This window comes from Molothrus aeneus, unplaced genomic scaffold (assembly GCF_037042795.1).
Source record: "Molothrus aeneus isolate 106 unplaced genomic scaffold, BPBGC_Maene_1.0 scaffold_30, whole genome shotgun sequence".
In the NCBI taxonomy this organism is placed as follows: domain Eukaryota; kingdom Metazoa; phylum Chordata; class Aves; order Passeriformes; family Icteridae; genus Molothrus; species Molothrus aeneus.
Genome location: NW_027098964.1, coordinates 3,935,083 through 3,956,969, shown reverse-complemented (window position 1 = coordinate 3,956,969; position 21,887 = coordinate 3,935,083). Strand labels below are relative to the sequence as shown.

At 60.7% G+C, this 21,887-nt stretch overlaps 3 protein-coding genes across 8 annotated transcripts in view; 1 reads left to right on the top strand and 2 right to left on the bottom strand.

Annotated features, from left to right (window-relative positions):
• On the bottom strand, positions 1–15,718 carry FTSJ1 (FtsJ RNA 2'-O-methyltransferase 1). 5 transcript variants are annotated; one of them, XR_010785496.1, is made up of 11 exons: positions 14,069–14,221; positions 13,352–13,421; positions 12,820–12,916; positions 4,492–4,570; positions 4,340–4,392; positions 4,184–4,237; positions 3,987–4,089; positions 3,809–3,892; positions 1,600–1,703; positions 178–1,271; positions 1–114 (listed from the first exon to the last, which is right to left on the bottom strand). XR_010785496.1 is itself a non-coding variant. In XM_066570424.1 (11 exons), exons 2-11 carry the CDS (start codon positions 14,187–14,189, stop codon positions 456–458), a joined length of 1,581 nt encoding a protein of 526 aa, XP_066426521.1. In that variant the 5' UTR covers positions 14,190–14,200; positions 15,596–15,718; the 3' UTR covers positions 1–455. The 5 variants fall into 5 exon arrangements, 3 of the variants coding, with proteins under 3 accessions (XP_066426521.1, XP_066426520.1, XP_066426519.1); XR_010785497.1 differs by having other exon boundaries at positions 1–327; positions 384–1,271; XM_066570424.1 differs by adding an exon at positions 15,596–15,718 and having other exon boundaries at positions 1–1,271; positions 14,069–14,200.
• Positions 15,569–21,887, top strand: part of GPKOW (G-patch domain and KOW motifs) — a 29,852-nt gene continuing 23,533 nt past the window's right edge. The window contains exon 1 of the mRNA XM_066570430.1: positions 15,569–15,662. The gene's annotated coding sequence lies outside the window, so the exon portion shown is untranslated. The remainder of the gene's footprint in view (positions 15,663–21,887) is intronic.
• Positions 16,968–21,589, bottom strand: PLP2 (proteolipid protein 2). 2 transcript variants are annotated; one of them, XM_066570537.1, is made up of 5 exons: positions 21,488–21,589; positions 18,462–18,614; positions 18,094–18,189; positions 17,644–17,731; positions 16,968–17,291 (listed from the first exon to the last, which is right to left on the bottom strand). In XM_066570537.1, the coding sequence occupies exons 1-5, from the start codon at positions 21,572–21,574 to the stop codon at positions 17,272–17,274; spliced, it is 444 nt and encodes a 147-aa protein (XP_066426634.1). In that variant the 5' UTR covers positions 21,575–21,589; the 3' UTR covers positions 16,968–17,271. The 2 variants fall into 2 exon arrangements, with proteins under 2 accessions (XP_066426634.1, XP_066426633.1); XM_066570536.1 differs by lacking the exon at positions 21,488–21,589 and having other exon boundaries at positions 18,462–18,911.

Here is a 21,887-nt window from a genome sequence, read left to right as displayed (position 1 = left end):
TGGAGCAGGGGGGGTTTATTGGGGGGGTCACACGCGCGTGCAAGGGGAGGCTCCTGGGGGGCCTTGCACACTCATGGGACCCTTGCACACTCACGGGAATCCTTGCACACTCACCTTGCACACCCACGGGAATCCCACCCTTGCACACCCCTGGGAGCCTTGCACACCCATGGGAGCCTTGCACACCCACGGGAATCCTTGCACACTCACCCTTGCACACTCATGGGAGCCCTTGCACACCCCTGGGAGCCTTGCACACCCATGGGAGCCTTGCACACCCACGGGAGCCCTGCACACTCATGGGAGCCTTGCACACCCACGGGAGCCCTGCACACCCACGAGAGCCCTTGCAGCCCCCGGGAGCCCTTGCACACCCACGGAACCTTGCACACCCACGGAACCTTGCACACCCACGGGAGCCCTTGCACACCCACGGAACCTTGCACACCCACGTTTCAGTCCAAAAGACGGAGCTGGCGCAGTTCCTCACACGGGGCTCCTTCCCCCTTGCACGGGGGTCCTTGCACACCCATCTCCTCCTGAGGGGCTCCTTGCACACCCATCCCACACACGGATCCTTGCACGCCCCTCTCACACGAGGGTCCCTCCCCCTCATATGTGGGTCCTTGCACGCTTGTCTCTTCCTGGGGGGCTCCTTGCACACCCCTCTCACACCAGGCTCTGTGCCCCTCACTCGGGGCTCCTTGCACGCTCATCTCTCCCCATGGGGCTCCTTCCTGTTCCTCCTGGGGGGCTCCTTGCACACCCATCTCACACAAGGCTCCTTGCACGCCCATCTCACTCGTGGTTCCTTGCACACCCATCTCACACAGGGCTCCTTGCACACCCATCTCCCTCATGGTTCCTTGCACACTCGTCTCCCTCGTGGTTCCTTGCACACCCGTCTCCCTCATGGTTCCTTGCACGCCCATCTCCCTCGTGGCTCCTTGCACACCCATCTCACACAGGGTTCCTTGCACACTCGTCTCCCTCGTGGTTCCTTGCACACCCATCTCCCTCGTGGTTCCTTGCACACTCGTCTCCCTCGTGGCTCCTTGCACACCCATCTCCCTCGTGGCTCCTTGCACACCCGTCTCCCTCGTGGCTCCTTGCCCGCCCCTCCGGTCCCGGTGCTCTGGGTGTCCCCCCGGGGGTGTCCCCGTGCCCGTTCCCGGGTTCCCCCCCCGGCGCAGGCTGCAGGCCCGGGCGTAGGGGGGCGCGATGGGGGGGGCGGGGGGGGGCGTGTAATGGTACGGCCGGGAGGGCTCCAGCTGGGGGGGGACAGGGCGGGATGGAACCTTCCAGTATGGACCAGTATGGCCCCCCAGTATGGCCCACTCCTTCCCAGTATGGCCCTGCACCTCCCAGTTCCTCCCAGTATGGCCCAGTCCCTCCCAATACAGCCCAGTCCCTCCCAGTGGCTCCAGGAGCTGCCCCAGTCCATCCCATTCCCATTCCCAGTCCCCCCAGTCCCATTCCCAGCCTCTCCCATTCCTAGTCCCATTCCCCCAGTCCCAGTTTCCCCAGTCCCAGTTTCCCATTCCCAGTTTCCCATCCCATTCCCAGTTCCCCATCCCAGTTTCCCCAGTCAGTCCCTACCTGCAGGGGGTAGGTGCGGTCGGGGTCGAAGGCGCTCAGGTCCCCGCAGGCCACGAAGGGAACGATGACCCTGGAGGGGCCCGAGAGACCGGACAGGGCCAGCCCTGGGCGCCCAGAGAACATTGGGAACCCCAGAGAACATGGGGGGCACCCCAAATATCATTGGGGGCACCCCAGAGAACATGGGGGGCACCCCAAATATCATTGGGGGCACCCCAAATCCCACTGGCACCCCAAATACCATTGGGGGCACCCCAGAGAACATTGGGGCACCCCAGAGAACATTGGAAACCCCAAATACCATGGGGGGCACCCCAAATACCATTGGGGGCACCCCAGATAACATTGGGGCACCCCCGAGAACATTGGGCACCCCAGAGAACATCGGGGGCACCCCAATTCCCACTGGGCGCCCCAAATACCATTGGGGGCGCCCCAAATCCCACTGGGGGCGCCCCAAATCCCATTGGGGGCACCCCAAATACCACTGGGGGCACCCCAAATACCATGGGCACCCATAATACCATTGGGTACCCCCCAAATCCCACTGGGGGCACCCCAAATACCACTGGGGGCACCCCAAATCCCATTGGGTATCCCAAATACCATTGGGGGCACCCTAAATACCACTGGGCACCCCAAAGAACACTGGGGGAACCCCAAATCCCATGGGCACCCATAATACCATTGGGTACCCCAAATCCCATTGGGGGCACCCCAAATCCCACTGGGCACCCCAAATCCCATTAGGCACACCCCAAATCCCACTGGGCACACCCCAAATCCCACTGGGTACCCCTAATATCATTGGGGGCACCCCAAATACCATTGGAGCACCCCAAATACCACCGGGGACACCCCAAATACCAATGAGTATCCCAAATACCATTGGAGCACCCCAAATCCAACTGGGGGGACACTGGGGCACCCCAAATCCTCATGGGCCCCAATTGCCCCCGACAAACCAACAGGGATCCCCCAATGGCCCTCAGAGACCCCAAAATCCCCTCAGGGAGCCCCAAAATATCCCAAGAGACCTCACAAGCACCCCCAGACACCCCAAAATCCCATCAGGGACCCCCAAAATCCCATCAGGGACCCCCAGATCCCTCCCAGGACCCCTCTGAATGTCCCCAGGCATCTCCCAGTGACCCCCAGCCACCCCAAAATCCCATCAGGGACCCCCAAATCCCCTCCAGGACCCCTCTGAATGTCCCCAGACACCTCCCAACGACCCCCAGCCACCCCAAAATCCTGCCAGGGATGGCCAAAATCCCATCAGGGACCCCCAAATCCCTCCCAGGACCCCTCAGAATGTCCCCAGACACCCCAAGATCCTGCCTGGAAGCCCCAATATCTCTCCAGGGACCCCTCAGAATGTCCCCAGACACTCCCAGTGACCCCCAGCCACCCCAAAATCCCATCAGGGCCCCCCAAAATCCCATCAGGGACCCCCAGATCCCTCCCAGGACCCCTCTGAATGTCCCCAGACACCTCCCAGTGACTCCCAGACACCCCAAAATCCCATCAGGGACCCCTGAATCCCCCCTAGGACCCCTCAGAATGTCCCCAGACACCCCAAAATCCCATCAGGGACCCCCAAATCCTCTCCAGGACCCCTCAGAATGTCCCCAGATACCTCCCAACGACCCCCAGACACCCCAAAATCCTGCCAGGGATGCCCAAAATCCCATCAGGGACCCCCAAATCCCCCCTAGGACCCCTCAGAGTGTCCCCAGACACCTCCCAATGTCACTCCCAGACACCCCAAAATCCCATCAGGGACCCCCAGATCCCTCCCAGGACCCCTCAGAATGTCCCCAGGCATCTCCCAGTGACCCCCAGCCACCCCAAAATACCATCAGGGATCCCCAGAATCCCATCAGGGACCCCCAAATCCCCTCCAGGACCCCTCAGAATGTCCCCAGACACCCCAAGATCCTGCCTGGAAGCCCCAATATCTCTCCAGGGACCCCTCAGAATGTCCCCAGACACTCCCAGTGACCCCCAGCCACCCCAAAATCCCATCAGGGACCCCCAAAATCCCATCAGGAACCCCTAAAATCCCTGCCAGGGACCCCCAAATCCCATCCAGGACCCCTCAGAATGTCCCCAGGCATCTCCCAGGGACCCCCAGACACCCCAAAATCCCATCAGGGACCCCCAAAATCCCATCAGGGCCCCCCAAGCTGCCCCCAGTGCCGCTCACCCGCCTCGGGCTCCAGCAGGGGATTCTCCATGCTGGGCACGAAGCCCTCGGGGGGGCTGTACCCACGGCACACCACGAAGGCCTCTGCCAAAAGAGGGGGTCGGGAGGGGTCCCCCAAACTCAGGGGGGGGTCCCCCACACTCAGGGGGGGTCCCCGGGGGTTTGGGGGGGCTCCCACCGATGCTGGAGTTGCGGCTGCTGCGGGGCTTGGCGCAGGTGACGTCGGGGAAGAAGAGGCGCAGTTGGGAGTAGAGCAGGGTCACGTCCTTGCCCCGGAAAATCTGGGGGGGCAGCGGGGTCAGCGCCCCCTTTTTGAGGGTGGGGGGGCTCCAGACCCCCCCTCATTTTGAAGGGATCCCCTCAGGGACTCCTCACCTTGGCCACGAAGGTGCCGCCTTTCTTCAGGACGTGGGTGGTGATGTTCAGTGCCTGAAGGAGGGGAGAGCCCAAAAGGGGATTTGGGGGGGCTCTGGGGGGGTCCCCAGGAGGTTGTGGAGGGGGGATTTTGGGGGGCTGAACCCCCACACTTACTGCCAGCAGCAGCTGGGCCTGGATGTACTCGTCGAGGTCGTGCAGCCCCGTTACTGTGGGGGCAGTTTGGGGGTCAGGGGTTTTTTGGGGGGTTTTTTTAGGGTTTTTAGGGGGTTCAGGTGCCTCCTCAGGCCCAGCCCCCCCAAACTCACCGTCAGGGGCCCCATCACAGACCACCAGGTCAGCCGGGTGCCCCTCGAAGTGGCGCCGGATCTCCTGAGCCGTGGAGGCCTGGGGGGCAGCAATGGGGGCAGGAAGGGGTTAATGGGATCTGGGAGGGGTTATTGGGGTCTGGGGAGCACGGGGGGAATGGGGGCAGGAAGGGGGTCAGGAATGGGGTCTGGGGGGTTAATAGGGTCTGGGAGCACAGGGGGAATGGGGGCAGGAAGGGGTTAATGGGATCTGGGGGCACAGGGAGAATGGGGGCAGGAAGGGGTTAATGGGGTCTGGGGGTCAATAGGGTCTGGGGGGCATGGGGGGAATGGGGCAGGAAGGGGTTAATAGGGTCTGGGGGGGTTATTGGGGTCTGGGGGCCTGGGGGGAGTGGGGGCAGGAAGGGGTTAATAGGGTCTGGGGGGGTTATTGGGGCCTGGGGGGAGTGGGGGCAGGAAAGGGTTAATTGTGTTTGGGGGCATGGGGGGAATGGAGTCAGGAATGGGGGCAGGAAGGGGTTAATGGGGTCTGGGGGGCACGGGGGGGAAATGGGGGCAGAAATGGGGCCAGAAATGGGGGCAGGGGCTCAGGAATGGGGTCAGGAATGGGGTCTGGGGGCAAAATGGGATCAGGGAGGGGTAAATGGGGGGCACAGGGGAAATGGGGTCAGGAACAGGGTCAGGAATAGGGGCAGGAAGGGGTTAATGGGGTCTGGGGGGGTTATTGGGGTCTGGGGAGTGGGGTAGGAAAGGGTTAATTGTGTTTGGGAGCACGGGGGAAATGGGGGCAGGAAGGGGGTCAGGAACAGCGTCAGGAATGGGGTCTGGGGGTCAATAGGGTCTGGGGGACATGGGGGGAATGGGGGCAGGAAGGGGTTAATGGGGTCTGGGGGGCACAGGGGGAATGGGGGCAGGGGGATTAATAGGATCTGGGGTGTGGTAGGTAAGGGACGGAAGATTTCGGGCTGTGACGGAAAATTACAGGAATCCTTCTACCCCTCTCCCCATAGATAAGGATCACCCTTGGAATGTAGCCAAACATGTAGCCCCCCTAACCTATAGATGCCAGTAACTTTCCACTCCATCCTAACCCTAGAAAGTATAGCCAAACCCCTGTCTGACGTAGAGAAACCCCTTAGTCCATAAATGCCCCTGAGACCCCTCAATAAACGCCATTTGCTGTCCACCCCGTTGGTGTGTGTAGCATTGGACCGAGTGACCCTGGGCCTTGGGTCACCGTGCCCGACCTCCCGAACCAGGTCGCCACGCCGTAACGGCGACATCTGGTGCCGAAACCCCCGGGACAATCGCAGCGCCCGGAGTTCGGGATTTCGCCTGGACACGGGACCGGCGGCTGCACAGCAGGCCTAGGGCAGCGGGGCAGCTGCCCCCGGAGCAGCGTGGACCATGGAAGCCATAGCGAAGGTCGTAACTCAGATGCATGCTCAATGGGGGATTGATTGTAAGCTAAAAGATTTATGTCTTGCTATACCGAGACTTATTAAGCTGGGGGCGATAGACAGCCCGGTGGATATTCTCCATTCGGAGATATGGGATACTTGTACAAAGGTTTTAGCTGAGGAAACTATGTCCTCAGGCTCGGGGAAAGCTCTAAAGTCATGAGGCAGAGTCGTGCAGGCTCTGCAGAAAGCTAGAGAAGAGCAGGAGACCTGGAAAGCCATGCAGGCTTGGTTATTAGCCACGCCGCAGTTGGGGGTGGGCGCGGCAACGCAGACCGCGGAGGGCTTCGATCAGATCGGCACCGCGGAACCGCGAGCGCCGGATTCCCCCGAGCAGACCGCTTCACCATCAGAGGGGGGGAAACACGCGTGGGTGTTTTGGCGGGGGTTAACGGAGGAAGCGCGGGAGGCGGCGAAATCGCCGGACCCCGACGGGGTGGATAAAAGCGCACCCCCTCCGTATGCATTTGAAAATGGCGCCGAACCGCGTGTTCAGGGCGGAAAGGGAAACACGGGGGGCGGAAATGCAGTCAGCCTGCTAACAACGCATGCGCGGGCGAGCGGGGGGACGGGGCGGCCCCCGCGGAGGAGCGTAAGGCCAATCAGAGCGCTCAGTTCACTTTAGGTCCTTATAGGGCAAGGACCTCCCCCAGCAGGAGGCGGGGGGACCCCAGGGGGAGGGAACGGCCCGACCCCCGCAAGAAGGGGCGGGGTCGGAGCCCGAGAAAAAGGCAGAGCAGCCCGGAAATGTCCGGGCAGTCGACTTCCGGCTCGGACTCGGACTCGAGCTCCGAGCTCGAGAGGGGATCGGGGAGTTCCGACTCGGATTCGGGTTTTAACAGAAGGAGAGCAGCGGCATACAAGGTCACTGGCCACAGCGCTCCTGCATGGGTGAAGGGGATATCGGAGAAAGATCGAACTCCGCTTACAGGACTGGCGGAAAATAAAAATAGCGTGTGCTGAATGGACGCCGTCGGCGAAACTGGTGTTCCCCGTTCGGGTGGGGGGAGCCGGCGGGAATCAAAGGACCTATTCCCCGGTAAACCCGAAAGACATGCAGGCAATTATTAAAGCAATTGCAGATAGGGGAATTAATTCTGCCATGGTTTCCAGCGTTTTTGGAGGGGATGACATGTTACCTTTTGATATTAGGCAGACTTGCAGAATGATTTTTGATGGGGCAGGGATGATCGTTTTTAAGCAGGAATGGGAGGATAACTGTATTAAGCAGCTGGCCCTGGTAACAGGGGCAGACCATCCACTGCACGGCTCCAGCATACAGAGGCTAATGGGCACAGACCCTACAATGATCACCCCTCAGGCACAGGCTGAGGGCTTGCGGGCACATGAGGTTATGACAACAACCCGTGCTGCCCGAGAAGCCATCCGTGTTGCTTCCAAAGTAATAGCCAAACCGTCGCCTTGGTCCACAATAAAGCAGAGTGAGAGTGAAAGCTTCACTCAGTTTGTGGATCGTTTACAGGCTGCCTTGGACTCCTCAACACTACCCTCAGAGGCAAAGGGTCCTGTGCTGGCAGAGTGCCTACGCCAGCAATGCAACTCAGCCACCAAAGACATTTTAAGATCACTGCCGCAAGGGTCTAATCGAGCTGCCATGATCAGACACGTTGCAAAGGAAGAACACCTAGCTCCCATTCAAGCAGCAGTTCACACTGCAATAACGAGTGTCATGGCATGCTTTAAGTGTGGCCAAGCTGGGCACGTGGCAACAAACTGCCCCCAGTCAGGGCGCCCACCAGCAGCTGCTCCACCATGCCAGGGGAGACCTAGGGGACCATGCTGGGCATGTGGAAAGAAAGGGCATTTAGCTAAGGAATGCAGATCCAGGCATCAGGGAAACGGGAGAGGGAGGGGGCAGCCGGGCCGTATCCAGCCTCCTCCCACCTGGAACATGCAGCGGCCCAGCTACAGCAACCCCCAGTGGGGCACAGGGCTTTCATACCCACCACCTCCACCCTCTCAGGGAATGACCAACTTTGTCGCCCAGCCAATGGCTCAACCGAACCCATCTGCACCTCAGGAATACCAAGAACAGCTCCCTGGGGCCGAGGCCCCTGGGTGGCTTTGGCCATGAAAGCATGGGAACGGGACCCATGGGTGGCCTTCGCCGCGAAGGTGGGGAAACACCCACTGATCGTGTGGGCAGTGTGTCGTCTCCACAACAGCTCCGACGACTCGGCCATCTGCCTTCCCTTTTGGGTGGACACAGGGTCAGATGTCACCGTCATCCCAGACATACATTGGCCTCGACCAGGGAAGCTAGAAGTAGCCCCCATGGTGGGCGGAGTTGGAGGGCTGTCCCGAGCCCACAAGAGCACCCAACCCGTGGCAATAACCCTCTGCACCGAGAGAGGACCGGGAAGAACTATCACCCTCACTGCATATGTGATGTCGGACTGCCCACCCTTGCTAGGGAGGGATGCCCTAGCCCTGCTGGATGTTAGGGTGGCAAATTTATTCTAAGGGCCACTGTCGCGTACCCGCCATTGCCCATCAAGCTGACTTGGAAATCAGCCGACCCAGTGTGGGTCAAACAGTGGCCCTTGTCAACGCCTTGAATGACTGCCCTCATTGAGTTAGTTAGCCGTGAATTACACAAGAATCATATAGAACCCTCCACAAGTCCATGGAACACTCCGATCTTCGTAATACCTAAGCAGTCTGGTGAAGGCTTTCGACTCCTGCACGACTTGCGAGAAGTGAACAAGAGAATCCAGCCTATGGGCCCCGTGCAAACTTCGCTGCCCATGAACTCTGTGATACCGAAAGGACAACCCTGTGCAGTGCTCGACATCAAAGACTGCTTCTTTTCTATTCCCCTGCACGAAGACGACAAGGAGCGTTTCGCCTTCTCCATCGTCTTCCCAAACAGCCAGCGGCCCAACCTACGCTTCCAATGGAGGAAGCACTCTATTCACAGAAAGGCACCATATCAGTCATCCACGTCAACAGCCACGACCCGGTCAAAGGATTTTACCAAATAGGCAACGACAAGGCTGCCGCCGCCGCAAAGGGCGTATGGACACTGAAAGAAGCTCATCAGTTGCACGAATCCCTTCACATCGGAGCTAAAGCGCTTGCGAAAAGGTGCGGGGTTTCTACCGTGGACGCAAAGCACGTCGTCGCTACGTGCCCCCACTGCCAGAAGTCGCCACTGTGGTCGAGTGGCGTCAACCCCAGAGGCCTCAAAGCCTCAGAAATATGGCAAACAGACTTTACACAATGCCAGCTGTTGAAACCCCGAGCGTGGCTCGCGGTTACCGTAGATACGTACAGCAGCATGATTGTGGCCACACAGCATCTCGAGACCGATTCCAAAGCGACCATCCAACATTGGCTAACAGCCATGGCATGGCTTGGAGTTCCAAAACAGATCAAAACAGATATCGGCCCAAACTTCATCTCAAAGGTAGTCCAAGCATTCGCCTCAAAATGGAACATCGCCTTGGTGCATGGCATCCCATACAACAGCACCGGGCAAGCCATCGTCAAAAGAGCAAACCAGACTCTGAAAACTAAGCTGGAAGTGCTAGCAAAGGCAGAAGGCTTCACCAATGCCATTCCCCCGGGTGACCAGGCGCGCATGCTGGCAACTGCGCTGCTAGCGTTAAATCAATTCCCTAGGGGGACGAAACAAACAGTCCTGCTCAGAGACACTGGGCCACTCGGGCGCTAGAGGAAGGCCCACAGGTGGTGATCAAAAATGAACTAGGGGAGTGGGAACAGGGTTGGAGATTGGTGCTCACGGGGCGGGGATATGCGGCCGTTAAAAAGGACGGGGACATTAAATAGTGTCCACTCAAATCTATCAAACCAGACCTTCATAGAGAAACTCATGAGAATTGTGAGACTTTGTTTGCAGGACTGGATCATTGGACGTCCCCGAAACTCAAATGCCCCACTACCGGGAAAGAGAGAGAGGCCATCGAGGAACCCGACATCACCTGAGAAGCTCGCGCCATCAAAATTAAAGCAGCACCGGTATCTCTGTGTAATCTTGTTTCTAGAGTTAGTAGGCGGAGGACAAGCAGACACAAAACATTACCCTCACCAGCCATTCAGGTGGGTTCTACGCCATCTCTCAGGTGAGGGGGTCATCAAAGAAATTGTTACAGCCGACATCCCATCTTTCGAGTTCAGGTTAAAAGACATTTTTCCCATGCATACAGGGCACCCCAGGTTTCAGGAGACAACAGTATTTGGGATGTACTGGTGCCCTGCTTCCAACCCAGGAAAAAGTTATTGTAATTTCCCAGGGCATGGATATTGTGGATATTGGGGGTGTGAAACTATTGTGATAAGCAATAGATGGACGCCTCAACAGCCGGATAAGTTCCTGCAAATTAAGTACACTCCACACGGCTGTATCGAACCAAACTATGACATGGATGGGTATGCGCTTATGCCCGGAGGCTTGAAACAGCACACTTGCACAGGTTATGTAATGACAATCCTGCAGCCGACCCATGATGCCTGGGCCACAGGTAAAGTGTGGACAGCGTATGCTCATCTCCCTAGCCGCAGCATCTGGGCGAACATACAAATTATCAGACTCCCAGCCTCAATATCCCAATCAGTCGGACCCAACCCGGTTCTAGTAGTAAGTAGACCCAGGGAAGAGATCGCAGCTAACGGTAGTTCTAGCAGCGAAACACAGAGGTCGAAACTAGCCTCCCCATCCGATCTCTTAACCAAACCAACCCTCTCCAGTCCATTCTTAAGCGTGTTAAATGCTACCTTCTTATCGTTAAACCAATCCAACCCGAACTTCACAGATTCATGCTGGTTATGCTATGATGCACAACCCCCTTTTTACGAAGGTGTTGCCTTCGATCTCCCATTCATCTTCTCTAAGTCAAACAATCCACGCCAATGCAGATGGGACACCCCCCGGAGAGGTATCACCCTAAGTCAGGTTACGGGCCAGGGCAAATGCTTTGGCAATGCAACCTTGGCAAAGCAGATGGGCAACGTCTGCAAGGAATTTGTCAAACTTAAGGGAGGGAAGGTCCAGTGGGTGATCCCAGCTGCATCGGGAATGTGGGTCTGTCACAGATCCGGGGTAAGCCCATGTGTACTCCTTGACAAATTCGACCATTCTACTGACTTTTGTGTCCAAGTTCTAATTGTCCCCAGAGTCCTGTATCACCAAGAAGAAGAGGTGTACCGCTTGTTCGAGGAACCCAACCGGCTCTACAAACGAGAGGTGATAACAGGCGTCACCATCGCAATGCTCCTCGGTTTAAGAGCTACCGGCGCTGCCACAGGCATCTCGGCCCTTGCAACACAACATCAGGGACTGGCACAACTGCAGATGACAGTTGATGAGGACTTGCAAAGGATCAAGAAATCCATCTCTTCCCTGGAAAAATCCCTTTCCTCACTCTCAGAGGTTGTCCTCCAAAACAGGAGAAAACTGGACCTCTTGTTCATGCAGCAAGGGGGCCTGTGTGCTGCCTTGAAAGAGGAATGCTGCTTTTATGCAGACCACACCGGAGTCGTCAGAGACTCCATGGCCGAACTGAGAAATCGGCTAAACCTAAGGAAAGCAGATAGAGAAGCTCAACAGGGCTGGTTCGAGTCCTGGTTCAATCAATCACCATGGCTCACCACCCTAATTTCTACCCTAATAGGTCCATTGGCAATGCTGCTTTTAGCTATTACCTTCGGGCCATGCCTGCTGAACAAGCTGGTCTCATTCGTTCAGGCCCGCCTAGAACGGGCCAGCATCCTGTTCATGGGACAGCAACAGTTACTGTGAATCCAACAGGGAACACTGCCAGTCACGAGAGACTTGCCTGGCAGAAACTTACTCAGGTTTCCCAAGACCCTTTTCCCTAGTCAGATCTCAACCTCCTACCTCATTTCAGTGCCTATGTATAAGACTACCTCGTTCATTTGTGAAAGAGGGGGGGGAAGTGTGGTAGGCAAGGGACAGGCGTTCGGAAGATTTCGGGCTGTGACGGAAAATTACAGGAATCCTTCTGCCCCTCTCCCCATAGATAAGGATCACCCTTGGAATGTAGCCAGACGTGTAGCCCCCCTAACCTATGCATGCCAGTAACTTTCCACTCCATCCTAACCCTAGAAAGTATAGCCAAACCCCTGTCTGACGTAGAGAAACCCCTTAGTCCATAAATGCCCCTGAGACCCCTCAATAAACGCCATTTGCTGTCCACCCCGTTGGTGTGTGTAGCATTGGACCGAGTGACCCTGGGCCTTGGGTCACCGTGCCGGACCTCCCGAACCAGGTCACTGTGCCTTAACAGCAACACTGGGGGCCTGGGGGGCATGGGGGGGAAATGGGGTCAGGAATGGGGTCAGAGGCTCAGGAATGGGGTCAGGAATGGGGTCTGGGGGCGAAACGGGATCAGGGAGCGGTAAATGGGGGGCACAGGGGAAATGGGGTCAGGAACAGGGTCAGGAATGGGGTCAGGAATGGGGTCAGGAACGGGGTTAATGGGGTCTGGGGGGGTTATTGGGGTCTGGGGGCCTGGGGGGCACGGGGGGAATGGGGTCAGGAATGGGGCCAGAAATGGGGTCAGGAATGGGGGCAGGAATGGGGGCAGGAATGGGCTCTGGGGGGCACAGGGGGCAGAGGAGGAAATGGGGTTTGGGTGGGGGGTAATGGGGTCTAGAGGGGGTAAATGGGGTCTGGAGGATTAATTGGGGTCTGGGAGGAGGAATGGGGTCAGGGGGGCTCAGAGGGGTTTTTGGGGGAGCTCAGGGGGTTTGGGGGGGATCAGGACGTTTGGGGGGGCTCAGGGGGTTTTGGGGGAGCTAGGGGGGTTGGGGGGGATCAGGACGTTTGGGGGGGGGCTCAGGGGGTTTTGGGGGGTGTCCCCACCTTGGTGATGTCCCCCTGGATCTGCAGCACCCCCGGGAGCGGCGCCATGGCCTGGAGATCCACGGCCACCACCTGGGCTGGGGAGCCCTCGGAGCCCCTGGGGGGGCAGGGGGGGCTGGGTACCCCGGGACCCCCCCAGTGCCCCCCCAGACCCTCAGGACCCCCAGCCAAACCTCCCTGAGCCCCCCAGTCCCAAACTGGGATTCCCAGTCCTCCCAGTTCACCCAGTTGGCAGTGCCAGATCCCAAAGGAGTATTCCCAGTGCCCCCAGCTGGGGCTCCCAGCGCTCCCATTCCCAGCCTAGGACCCCAAAACCAGCACCCCCAGACCCCCAGTTTGGGGCTCTCAGTGCTCCCAGTGCCCCCCAGTGCTCCCAGTGCTCCCAGTGCCCCCAGTGCCCCCCAGTGCCCCCAGTGCTCCCAGTGCCCCCAGTGCCCCCCAGTGCCCCCAGTGCTCCCAGTGCCCCCAGTGCCCCCCAGTGCTCCCAGTGCCCCCCAGTGCCCCCCAGTGCTCCCAGTGCTCCCAGTCCCACCTGAGGTGCCGACTCAGCACCTGGCTCCAGCTCCCGGGGGCAGCACAAAGATCCACGGCCCGCTGGACCCCTGGGAGACCAGTTAGACCAGTTACACCAGTTATACCAGTTAGTTAAACCAGTTAGACCAGTTAGACCAGTTACAGCAGTTAGACCAGTTACACAGTGATCCCAGACCCCTGGGAGCCCAGTCAGACCAGTTAGACCAGTGATCCCAGTCACACCAGTTACACCAGTGTCCCCAGTTCCCCCCACTCCCCCATTCCCCCAGTCCCTCCCAATCCCCCCATTCACCCTCAATCCCCCCATTTCCCCAGGCCCCCCATTCCCCCCATTCACTCCCAGTCCCCCCCAGCTCCCCTCATTCCTCCCATTCCCCCAGTCCCTCCCAGTCCCCCCCATTCCTCCACTCCTCCAGTTCTCCCATTCCCCCCTATTCCCCTCAGTCCCCCCATTCCATCCCATTCCCCCAGTCCCCCCACTCCCCCTGATTCCCCCCCTTTCCCCTCAGTTCCCCCATCCCCCATGTCCCCCCAGTCCCTCCCAGTCCCTCCCAGTCCCCCCATTGCCCCAATCCCCCCATTCCCCCAATCCCCCCAGTCCCTCCCAGTCCCCCCATTCCCCCAATCTCCCCCCATTGCCCCAATCTCCCCCAATCCCACCAATCCCCCCATTGCCCCAATCCCCCCAGTTCCCCCCATTCCCACTCCCCCGTACCCCTCAGGAGCTGGAAGCGCTGCTCCAGCTGCAGCAGTTTGAAGGCGCTGCGGGCTCTCCAGCCACCCTCCTTGGCCAGCCGGTAATAAATGTCCCGTTTGTCCTTGGAGGAGCGCCCCATGGCACCCCAAACTGCGGGGGGACACCCCATTAACGGGGGGACACCCCAGAAACGGGGACACCGCTAATGGGGGACACCCCACACTGCTCTCCTTGGCCAGCCGGTAATAAATGTCCCGTTTGTCCTTGGAGGAGCGCCCCATGGCACCCCAAACTGCGGGGGGACACCCCAAACTGCCGGGGGACACCCCATTAACGGGGGGACACCCCAGAAACGGGGGGACACCCCACACTGCCCTCCTTGGCCAGCCAGTAATAAATGTCCCGTTTGTCCTTGGAGGAGCGCCCTATGGCACCCCAAACTGCCGGGGGGACACCCCATTAACGGGCGGACACCCCAGAAACGGGGACACCCTATTAACAGGGACACTCTATTAATGGGGACACCCCAAACACAGGGACACCATTAACAAGGACACCCTGTTAATGGGGACACCCCATTAGCGGGGACACCATTATCAGGGACACCCCATTAACGGGGACACCCTATTAATTGGGGTACCCCAAACACAGGGACACCATTAACAAGGACACCCTGTTAATGGGGACACCCCATTAGCGGGGACACCATTATCAGGGACACCCCATTAACGGGGACACCCTATTAATTGGGGTACCCCAAACACAGGGACACCCTATAAACGGGGACACCACTAACAGGGACACCCCATTACCGGGGACACCCCAAACAGGATGGGGACGCCATTAACGGGGGTACCCCATTAACGGGGACACCCCTTTAACAGGGACATCCCGTTAAGAGAGGGTACCCGTAAACGCAGACATCGTAAACTGGAATACCATAAACGAGGATGCCCATAAACGGGGACACCCCAAAAACGGAGACACATAAACGGGGGTACCCCATTAACAGGGACATTCCAAAAACGGGGACACCCCATAAAAGGGGGGAATCGACAAACGGGGACACCACAAAGGGGGGCACCCCCAGCCGGGGTTATAACACCCCCCGCCCGTAGCGCTGTAATCTCTACACATTTCGTTATTTGTGCGCCCTGTTATTTATTTATAGGTTCTGCCGTTTATTTGTTGCCCATACCCTAAACACACCGCTGTTTAGATGGGGGGGTGCACACAAAAACAGGGGGATCCAGGAAGATCCTGTGGCTCCCACACCGACGGGTTATGGGGGGTGCCCAGGGCTGCTCACACCCCTACAAACCCCTCAAATCCCATTAATTTAAGTCGCGGTAATTTGAAATTGAATCCTACATTCACCACAAACCCTCACCGAGCCACTGCGCATGCGCAGCCCCGGCGTCACCGCCCCCTGGCGCAGCGGCCGCGCACGCGCAGCCCCGCCCACCCCGGCGCGCGCCGCTCCCCCTCCCCCTCACAGCCTCCCCCCCCGCCGCCCCGCCCGGCCCCTCCCGCCCGCCGCCGTACCGGAACGCACCGGGGAAGGACCGGGGAGCAGCCGCGGGAGGAAAGAGGAACAGACGCGGCAGGAGCGGTGAGGGCGGAGCGGCGGCGGCGGCTGAGGCGGGCGGCGGGCGTGGGGCGCGTGCGCGCGGCGGGAAGCGTGATGGGAGGGCGGGCGGGGGATGGGGGGGGAAGCTCCTTTTGGTACTGCGCATGCGCGGGGCGGGGCGCGAGTTGTGTGGGGGTTTCCCGCTTTTTCTGTGAGGGGAGCGGGGACTTTTCTGCCCCTCTTAAGCTGTGCGGGAGTCGTGAGGGGTGCAGGGGGTTCCTGCCCCTCTGAAGCTGTGCAGGAGCCGTGAGGGGGGGAGGGGGTTCCTCTCTTTTTCTTTGAGGGGAGCGGGGACTTTTCTGCCCCTCTTAAGCTGTGCGGGATCCGTGAGGGGTGCAGGGGGTTCCTCCCTTTTCTGTGAGGGGAGCGGGGACTTTTCTGCCCCTCTTAAGCTGTGCGGGAGCCGTGAGGAGTGCAGGGGGTTCCTCCCTCTTTCTGTGAGGGGGGGAGGCTGTTCCTCCATTTTTCCGTGAGGGCTGGAGGGGCTTCCTCTGTTTTACTGTGAGGAGTGGAGGGGGTTCCTCCGTTTTAACGTGAAGGGTGGAAGGGTTTTCCTCCCTCTTTCCGTGAGGGCTGGACGGGGTTCCTCCATTTTACCGTGAGGGGAGGGGGAGTTTCCCGCCCTTTTCCGTGAGGGGTGGAGAGGGTTCCTCTCTCTTTCCATGACGGGTGGAGGGGTTTCCTCCCTTTTTTCCCTGAGGGATGGAGGACTTTCCTCCCTTTTTCTGTGAGAGCTGGAAGGGTTTTCTCTCTTTTTCCATTAGGGGTGGATTTCCTCCTTTTTTCCGTGAGCGGATGGGGAGTTTCCCGCCCTTTTCCATGATGGGTGAAAGGGTTTCCTCCCTTTTTCCGTGAGGGGAGGGGGAGTTTGCCGCCCTTTTCCATGAGGGATTGAGGGGTTTCTTCCCTTTTTCCGTGAGGGATGGAGGACTTTCCTCCCTCTTTCCGTGAGGGGAGGGGAAGTTTCCCGCCCTTTTTCCCTGAGGAGAGGAGGGAAGGGTTTTCCTTCCCTTTTTCCTGGGCCAAGGGAGGTCTCCAGCCCTTTTTCCATGAGGGGAGAGGATTCTCTCACCAGGTGGGACCATGATGGGAAGGTTTGGGGCAGGCTGTGGTCTGTGGGGTTTGGGGTCCATGATGGGAGGAGCCCCCTCAGGATCTATAGACACCCCCCCCAGGCTGTTACCGTGACAGACACACCAGAACCGGTAATGCAGTAATAAAACCCCTTTATTTCCCAATATATTGCCCCCAAAAGCCTCCTGCAGGCTGGGGGAGTGGGGGGGGGGGCGGAGGGCAGAAGGGGAACACCCCAAAAACTAACGGAGGCACCCCAGAAACTGAGGCGGGCACCCCAAAACCCATGAAGGGCAAGGGCACCTTTAAACCTGAGGGGGTGTCCCCAGGGGGAAACTGAGGCACGGGCGGTTCAAGGCACTTGCAAAGGCATTTGAGGGAGGTGCAACCCCTGAGGGACCCCCTGCCCCCCCACCCGGGGGGACCCAGGCATCGGGACCCCTCAATAATTTAAGGCTGGGGGTCTCCCTGTGCGGGGCGAGGTTTGGGGAGGGCTCCGTTGGGGTTCTTGGCTTGTTCAGGCACCCTCTGGGGACTCTGGAGGGGGACAAAGTGGGGATTGGTTACACCCCCAGGGACCCCCAAACCCTCTGGGGATCCCCACCCCCGGGTCTCCCCCCAGTACCCTCCACAGGGCAGCAATGCCCTCCCAGTGTTTCCAGTTCAGCAATGCCCTCCCAGTGTTTCCAGTTCAGCAATGCCCTCCCAGTGTTTCCAGTTCTCCCCTGTATGTTCCCCCCAGTTCCACCAGTAGCGCTACCCTCCCTTTCCCAGTTCTCCCAGTTCTCCCCACTCCCAGTGCTCCCAGCTCTCCACTATATGTCCCTCCCAGTGCTCCCAGTACCCCCCCACAGGGCAGCAGCCCCTTCCCAGTGCTCCCAGTACGCACCAGTGGGGGCGGCGGTGTGGCCCTGCCGTAGGGGGAAGGTGATGTAGGCGTCATATCCCAGCAGGACCCCAGCCAGGAGCCCGAACACCTGGGGGTACAGGGGGTCAGAGACACCCAAACTTCCCCTGTGTCCCCCCAAAACCCCTGCAGCCGTCAACCAACCCCCTCCCTACACCCTGGCCAGGAGCCCAAAGACTGGGGGGGGTCAGAGACCCCCAAACCCCCCTCACCCATCAAGACTGGGGGGGTCAGAGACCCCCAAACCCCTCCTTGGCACCTCCCAAGCCCCCCCTACACCCACAAACCCCCCCTCAGCCAGGAGCCCAAACACTCTGGGGGTCAGAGACCCCCTCAAACCCCCCCTGTACCCCCTCAACCCCCTGGTCAGGAGCCCCAACACACGAGGGGGGGTCAGAGCCCCCTCCCAAGCCCCCCAAATTCCCCCCTCACCCCTCCCGCGATGCCGGCCCCGTCACGGTGGCTGACGATGACGATGAGGGAGATGATGAGGAAGAGCACGGCCCCGATGACGCAACGTGTGAAGTCCTGGGGGGCAAACATGGGATCCCTCAGAGACCCCCAAACCTTCTGGGGACCCCCCCACCTCCAGGGGTTCCCTCCAGGGACTCCCAGACTCTCTGGGGACCCCCAATCCCCAGGGACACTGCCCCACTCAGCCTCTGCAGGGACACCCAACCCTCCCCCCAGCCCCCAGTGCTCCCCAAACCCCTGTAATCCCCCCAAAGTCCCCCAAAGCCCTCCCCAGCCCCCCCAAACCCCTCCCCAGCCCCCCCAAAGCCCCATTCCCCCGCACTCACGCTCCAGCCCCAGTGCAGCAGCTGCATGCGCTGCGGCAGGCGGCAGCTCCAGGCCAGCAGCACCAGCGCAGCCAACACCAGCTCCACCACTGCCAGCCCCACGTAACCCGTGCGGGACGCCCCGAAACACACCAGGGTCAGCAGGCACAGCACCTGGGGACAGGGACGGATGGGATCTATAGGGGATCCCCCCACAGGCACAGCACCTGGGGACAGGGACGGATGGGATCTATAGGGGATCCCCCCACAGCCATAGAGACCTGTACCCCGTTGTACAGGCACAGCACCTGTGGGACAGGCACGTATGGGATCTATAGGGGATCCCCCCACAGCCACCTGTACCCCATTGTACAGGCACAGCACCTGGGGACAGGCACGTATGGGATCTATAGGGGATCCCCCCACAGGCACAGCACCTGGGGACAGGGACATATGGGATCTATAGGGGATCCCCCCACACCCACCTGTACCCCATTGTACAGGCACAGCACCTGGGGACAGGGACATATGGGATCTATAGGGGATCCCCCCACAGGCACAGCACCTGGGGACAGGGACATATGGGATCTATAGGGGATCCCCCCACAGTGACCTGTACCCCGTTGTACAGGCACAGCACCTGGGGACAGGGACGGATGGGATCTATAGGGGATCCCCCCACAGGCACAGAGACCTGTACCCCGTTCTACAGGCACAGCACCTGTGGGACAGGCACGTATGGGATCTATAGGGCATCCCCCCACAGGCACAGCACCTGTGGGACAGGGACGTATGGGATCTATAGGGGATCCCCCCACAGGCACAGCACCTGGGGACAGGGACGGATGGGATCTATAGGGGATCCCCCCACACCCACCTGTACCCCATTGTACAGGCACAGCACCTGGGGACAGGGACATATGGGATCTATAGGGGATCCCCCCACAGGCACAGCACCTGGGGACAGGGATGTATGGGATCTATAGGGGATCCCCCCACAGCCACCTGTACCCCGTTGTACAGGCACAGCACCTGGGGACAGGGACGGATGGGATCTATAGGGGATCCCCCCACACCACAGAGACGTGTACCCCGTTGTACAGGCACAGCACCTGGGGACAGGCACGTATGGGATCTATAGGGGATCCCCCCACACCACAGAGACGTGTACCCCATTGTACAGGCACAGCCCTAGTGGGATGTGTGCCCTATAGGCCCCTATGAGCTCCACCCGGGATCCCTGGGTTCCTTCTGAACCTCCTTAGACCCCACAGAGACCCCATGCCCTGACCCCATTATACAGGCACAGCCCTTATGGGATCTGTGCTCTGTGCCCTATAGGCCTGTGGGTGTGTGAGCTCCACCCAGGATCCCTCTGAGCCCCCCCATAGACCCCACAGAGACCCCCTGTGCCAAGCCCTGACCCCATTATACAGGCACAGCCCTTATGGGATCTGTGCCCTATAGGCCTCTGTGAGCTCCACCCAGGCTCCCTGGGTTCCTCTGTGCCCCCATAGGGACACCCCCCATGCCCTGACCCCATTATACAGGCACAGCCCTTATGGGATCTGCGCTCTGTGCCCTATAGGCCTCTGTGCGCTCCACCCAGGCTCCCTAAAGGAACATAAAGGGTCAGTAGGGACCCTCTGGTGCATGCAGAGACCCCTATAGCGCTGCCTACAGACCCCATGGATGACTGCCAGGGGGATGCCTATAGCGGCCCCTATGGGGATCCTGAGCCTTATCCTATAGGGCCCGACAGGTTTTGAGCTGTCGCTTAAAGACTCTGAGAGCACTTCCTTGATTCTGCTGTGGGGCCACCTATAGATGTCCCATGGCGCCCTCAATGGCTGCTGTGGGGTCACCTACAGACATCGCCCCCCCCCCAATAGCGCCCCAAATAGGCCACTGTAAGGTCACCTACAGGACACCCCCTCCCCCCAATAGGCCGCTATGGGATCCCCCATAGGACCCCCCTGTCCCCCCCATAGCGCCCCCTGTGGGCCCTCCCCGTTTCCCCGTGGGTCCCCGGCCCCGCGTGGGCGTCGGGACAAGGGCGCCGCTGTGGGAGCGCCGGGGCGGGGCCGTCTCCAGGCAACGGTCACCATGGCAACGGCACAACAACGCCCCCCCACACCCACCCTTCAAGGGGCGATGGCGTGGGTGGGGCCCGCCGGGCTGGGGGCTCTTAAAGGGGCAGAGGTCGGGGTGCCTTAAAGGGGCCGCTCCCGGCCGTGACGCGGCGAGCGCCTCCCGGGCTGGCGCAATAACGGCTGGCACGGCGGGCCGGGCACCGCCCGAACCCCGCTTGTCCCCGGGCGCTGCCCAGACATCCGGGCTCCCTCCCGCCTTCCCAGCCAGGGCCCCCGGCCCCGCCCTTCTCACCTTCCCTGCCCCGCCCCACCCCCTCTCCTAAGGGCGGTGCCCCTGCACGCGCCCGAAACGGCACCGGGAGTGGCGGGGGGAGCGGGTGCCTGCGGTGTCCCACGGCACAGGGACACTGCGGGGCTGTCACCCGCCCCCGGACACCCGACTCCCGCGCTGCACGTGGCGGCCCCAGCGCTCCGGGAGCGCTCCGGGAGCCGGGCATCCCCCGAGGGGAGCCGGGGTCCCGCTGACCCCCGAATGGGGACGCAGGTGTCGCGGGACCCCCGATCCCTTCCAAAGCAGGGACCCGGTCAAAACCGCGATCCGCCATCCCGCTCCTCCGTCCCTGCACAGAAATGGGGACCCACGTGTCGGGGTATCCCACACCCCCAAAATGGGGATCCAGGTATCCCCCCCGCCAAAAACGGTGATCCCAGACATCCTGCCCCGCCCCAAACCGGGACTCACGGATCCCCCTGCCCCCCGGATGAGCGCCCAGGCGTGTCCCCCCACCACAAAAGAACCGGGCAGCGAGTCACCGTGCCCCTCCGGACAGGGACCGGGGCATCCCGCTCCATCCCCGCCCCCAGCAGGACCCAGACGTGTCCCGGTGTGTCCCCCCCGCCCCCCCGGTGCCCACTCCGCTGGATCCCCCACCCCCGGTGCCTCCCGTGTCTCACGATCTCGCCGATGAGCACCAGCCCCTTCCGGGTGCGGCTGAAGGCGACGCAGGTGGCGGGGCAGCTCTGGGTCCCGCTGGACTCCATGGCGGGACCGGGCGGCACCGAGCGGGCGGTGGCGGCGGGACGGGGTGGGGGGGGCAGGGGGGGCCCCCAGGGAGCTGGCACGGGGCGGGGCCTGGCGGCGCGCGCCGGCACGCCATTGGCTGGCGGGGCGTGGGTGGGCGGGGCCTGGCGGCGGGGGAAACCCCTATTAGGGATGAACGTGGAGGGAGCCCCGGGGGCGGGGCCTCGGGCCTGCGCGCGCCGTCACGTGACTGGGCGGGGCGGGGGAAGCCCCGGCTGGGGGTCCCGGGGGGCGGGGCTTGGAGCGCGGAACCCCCTGCGATGATTGGGTCGG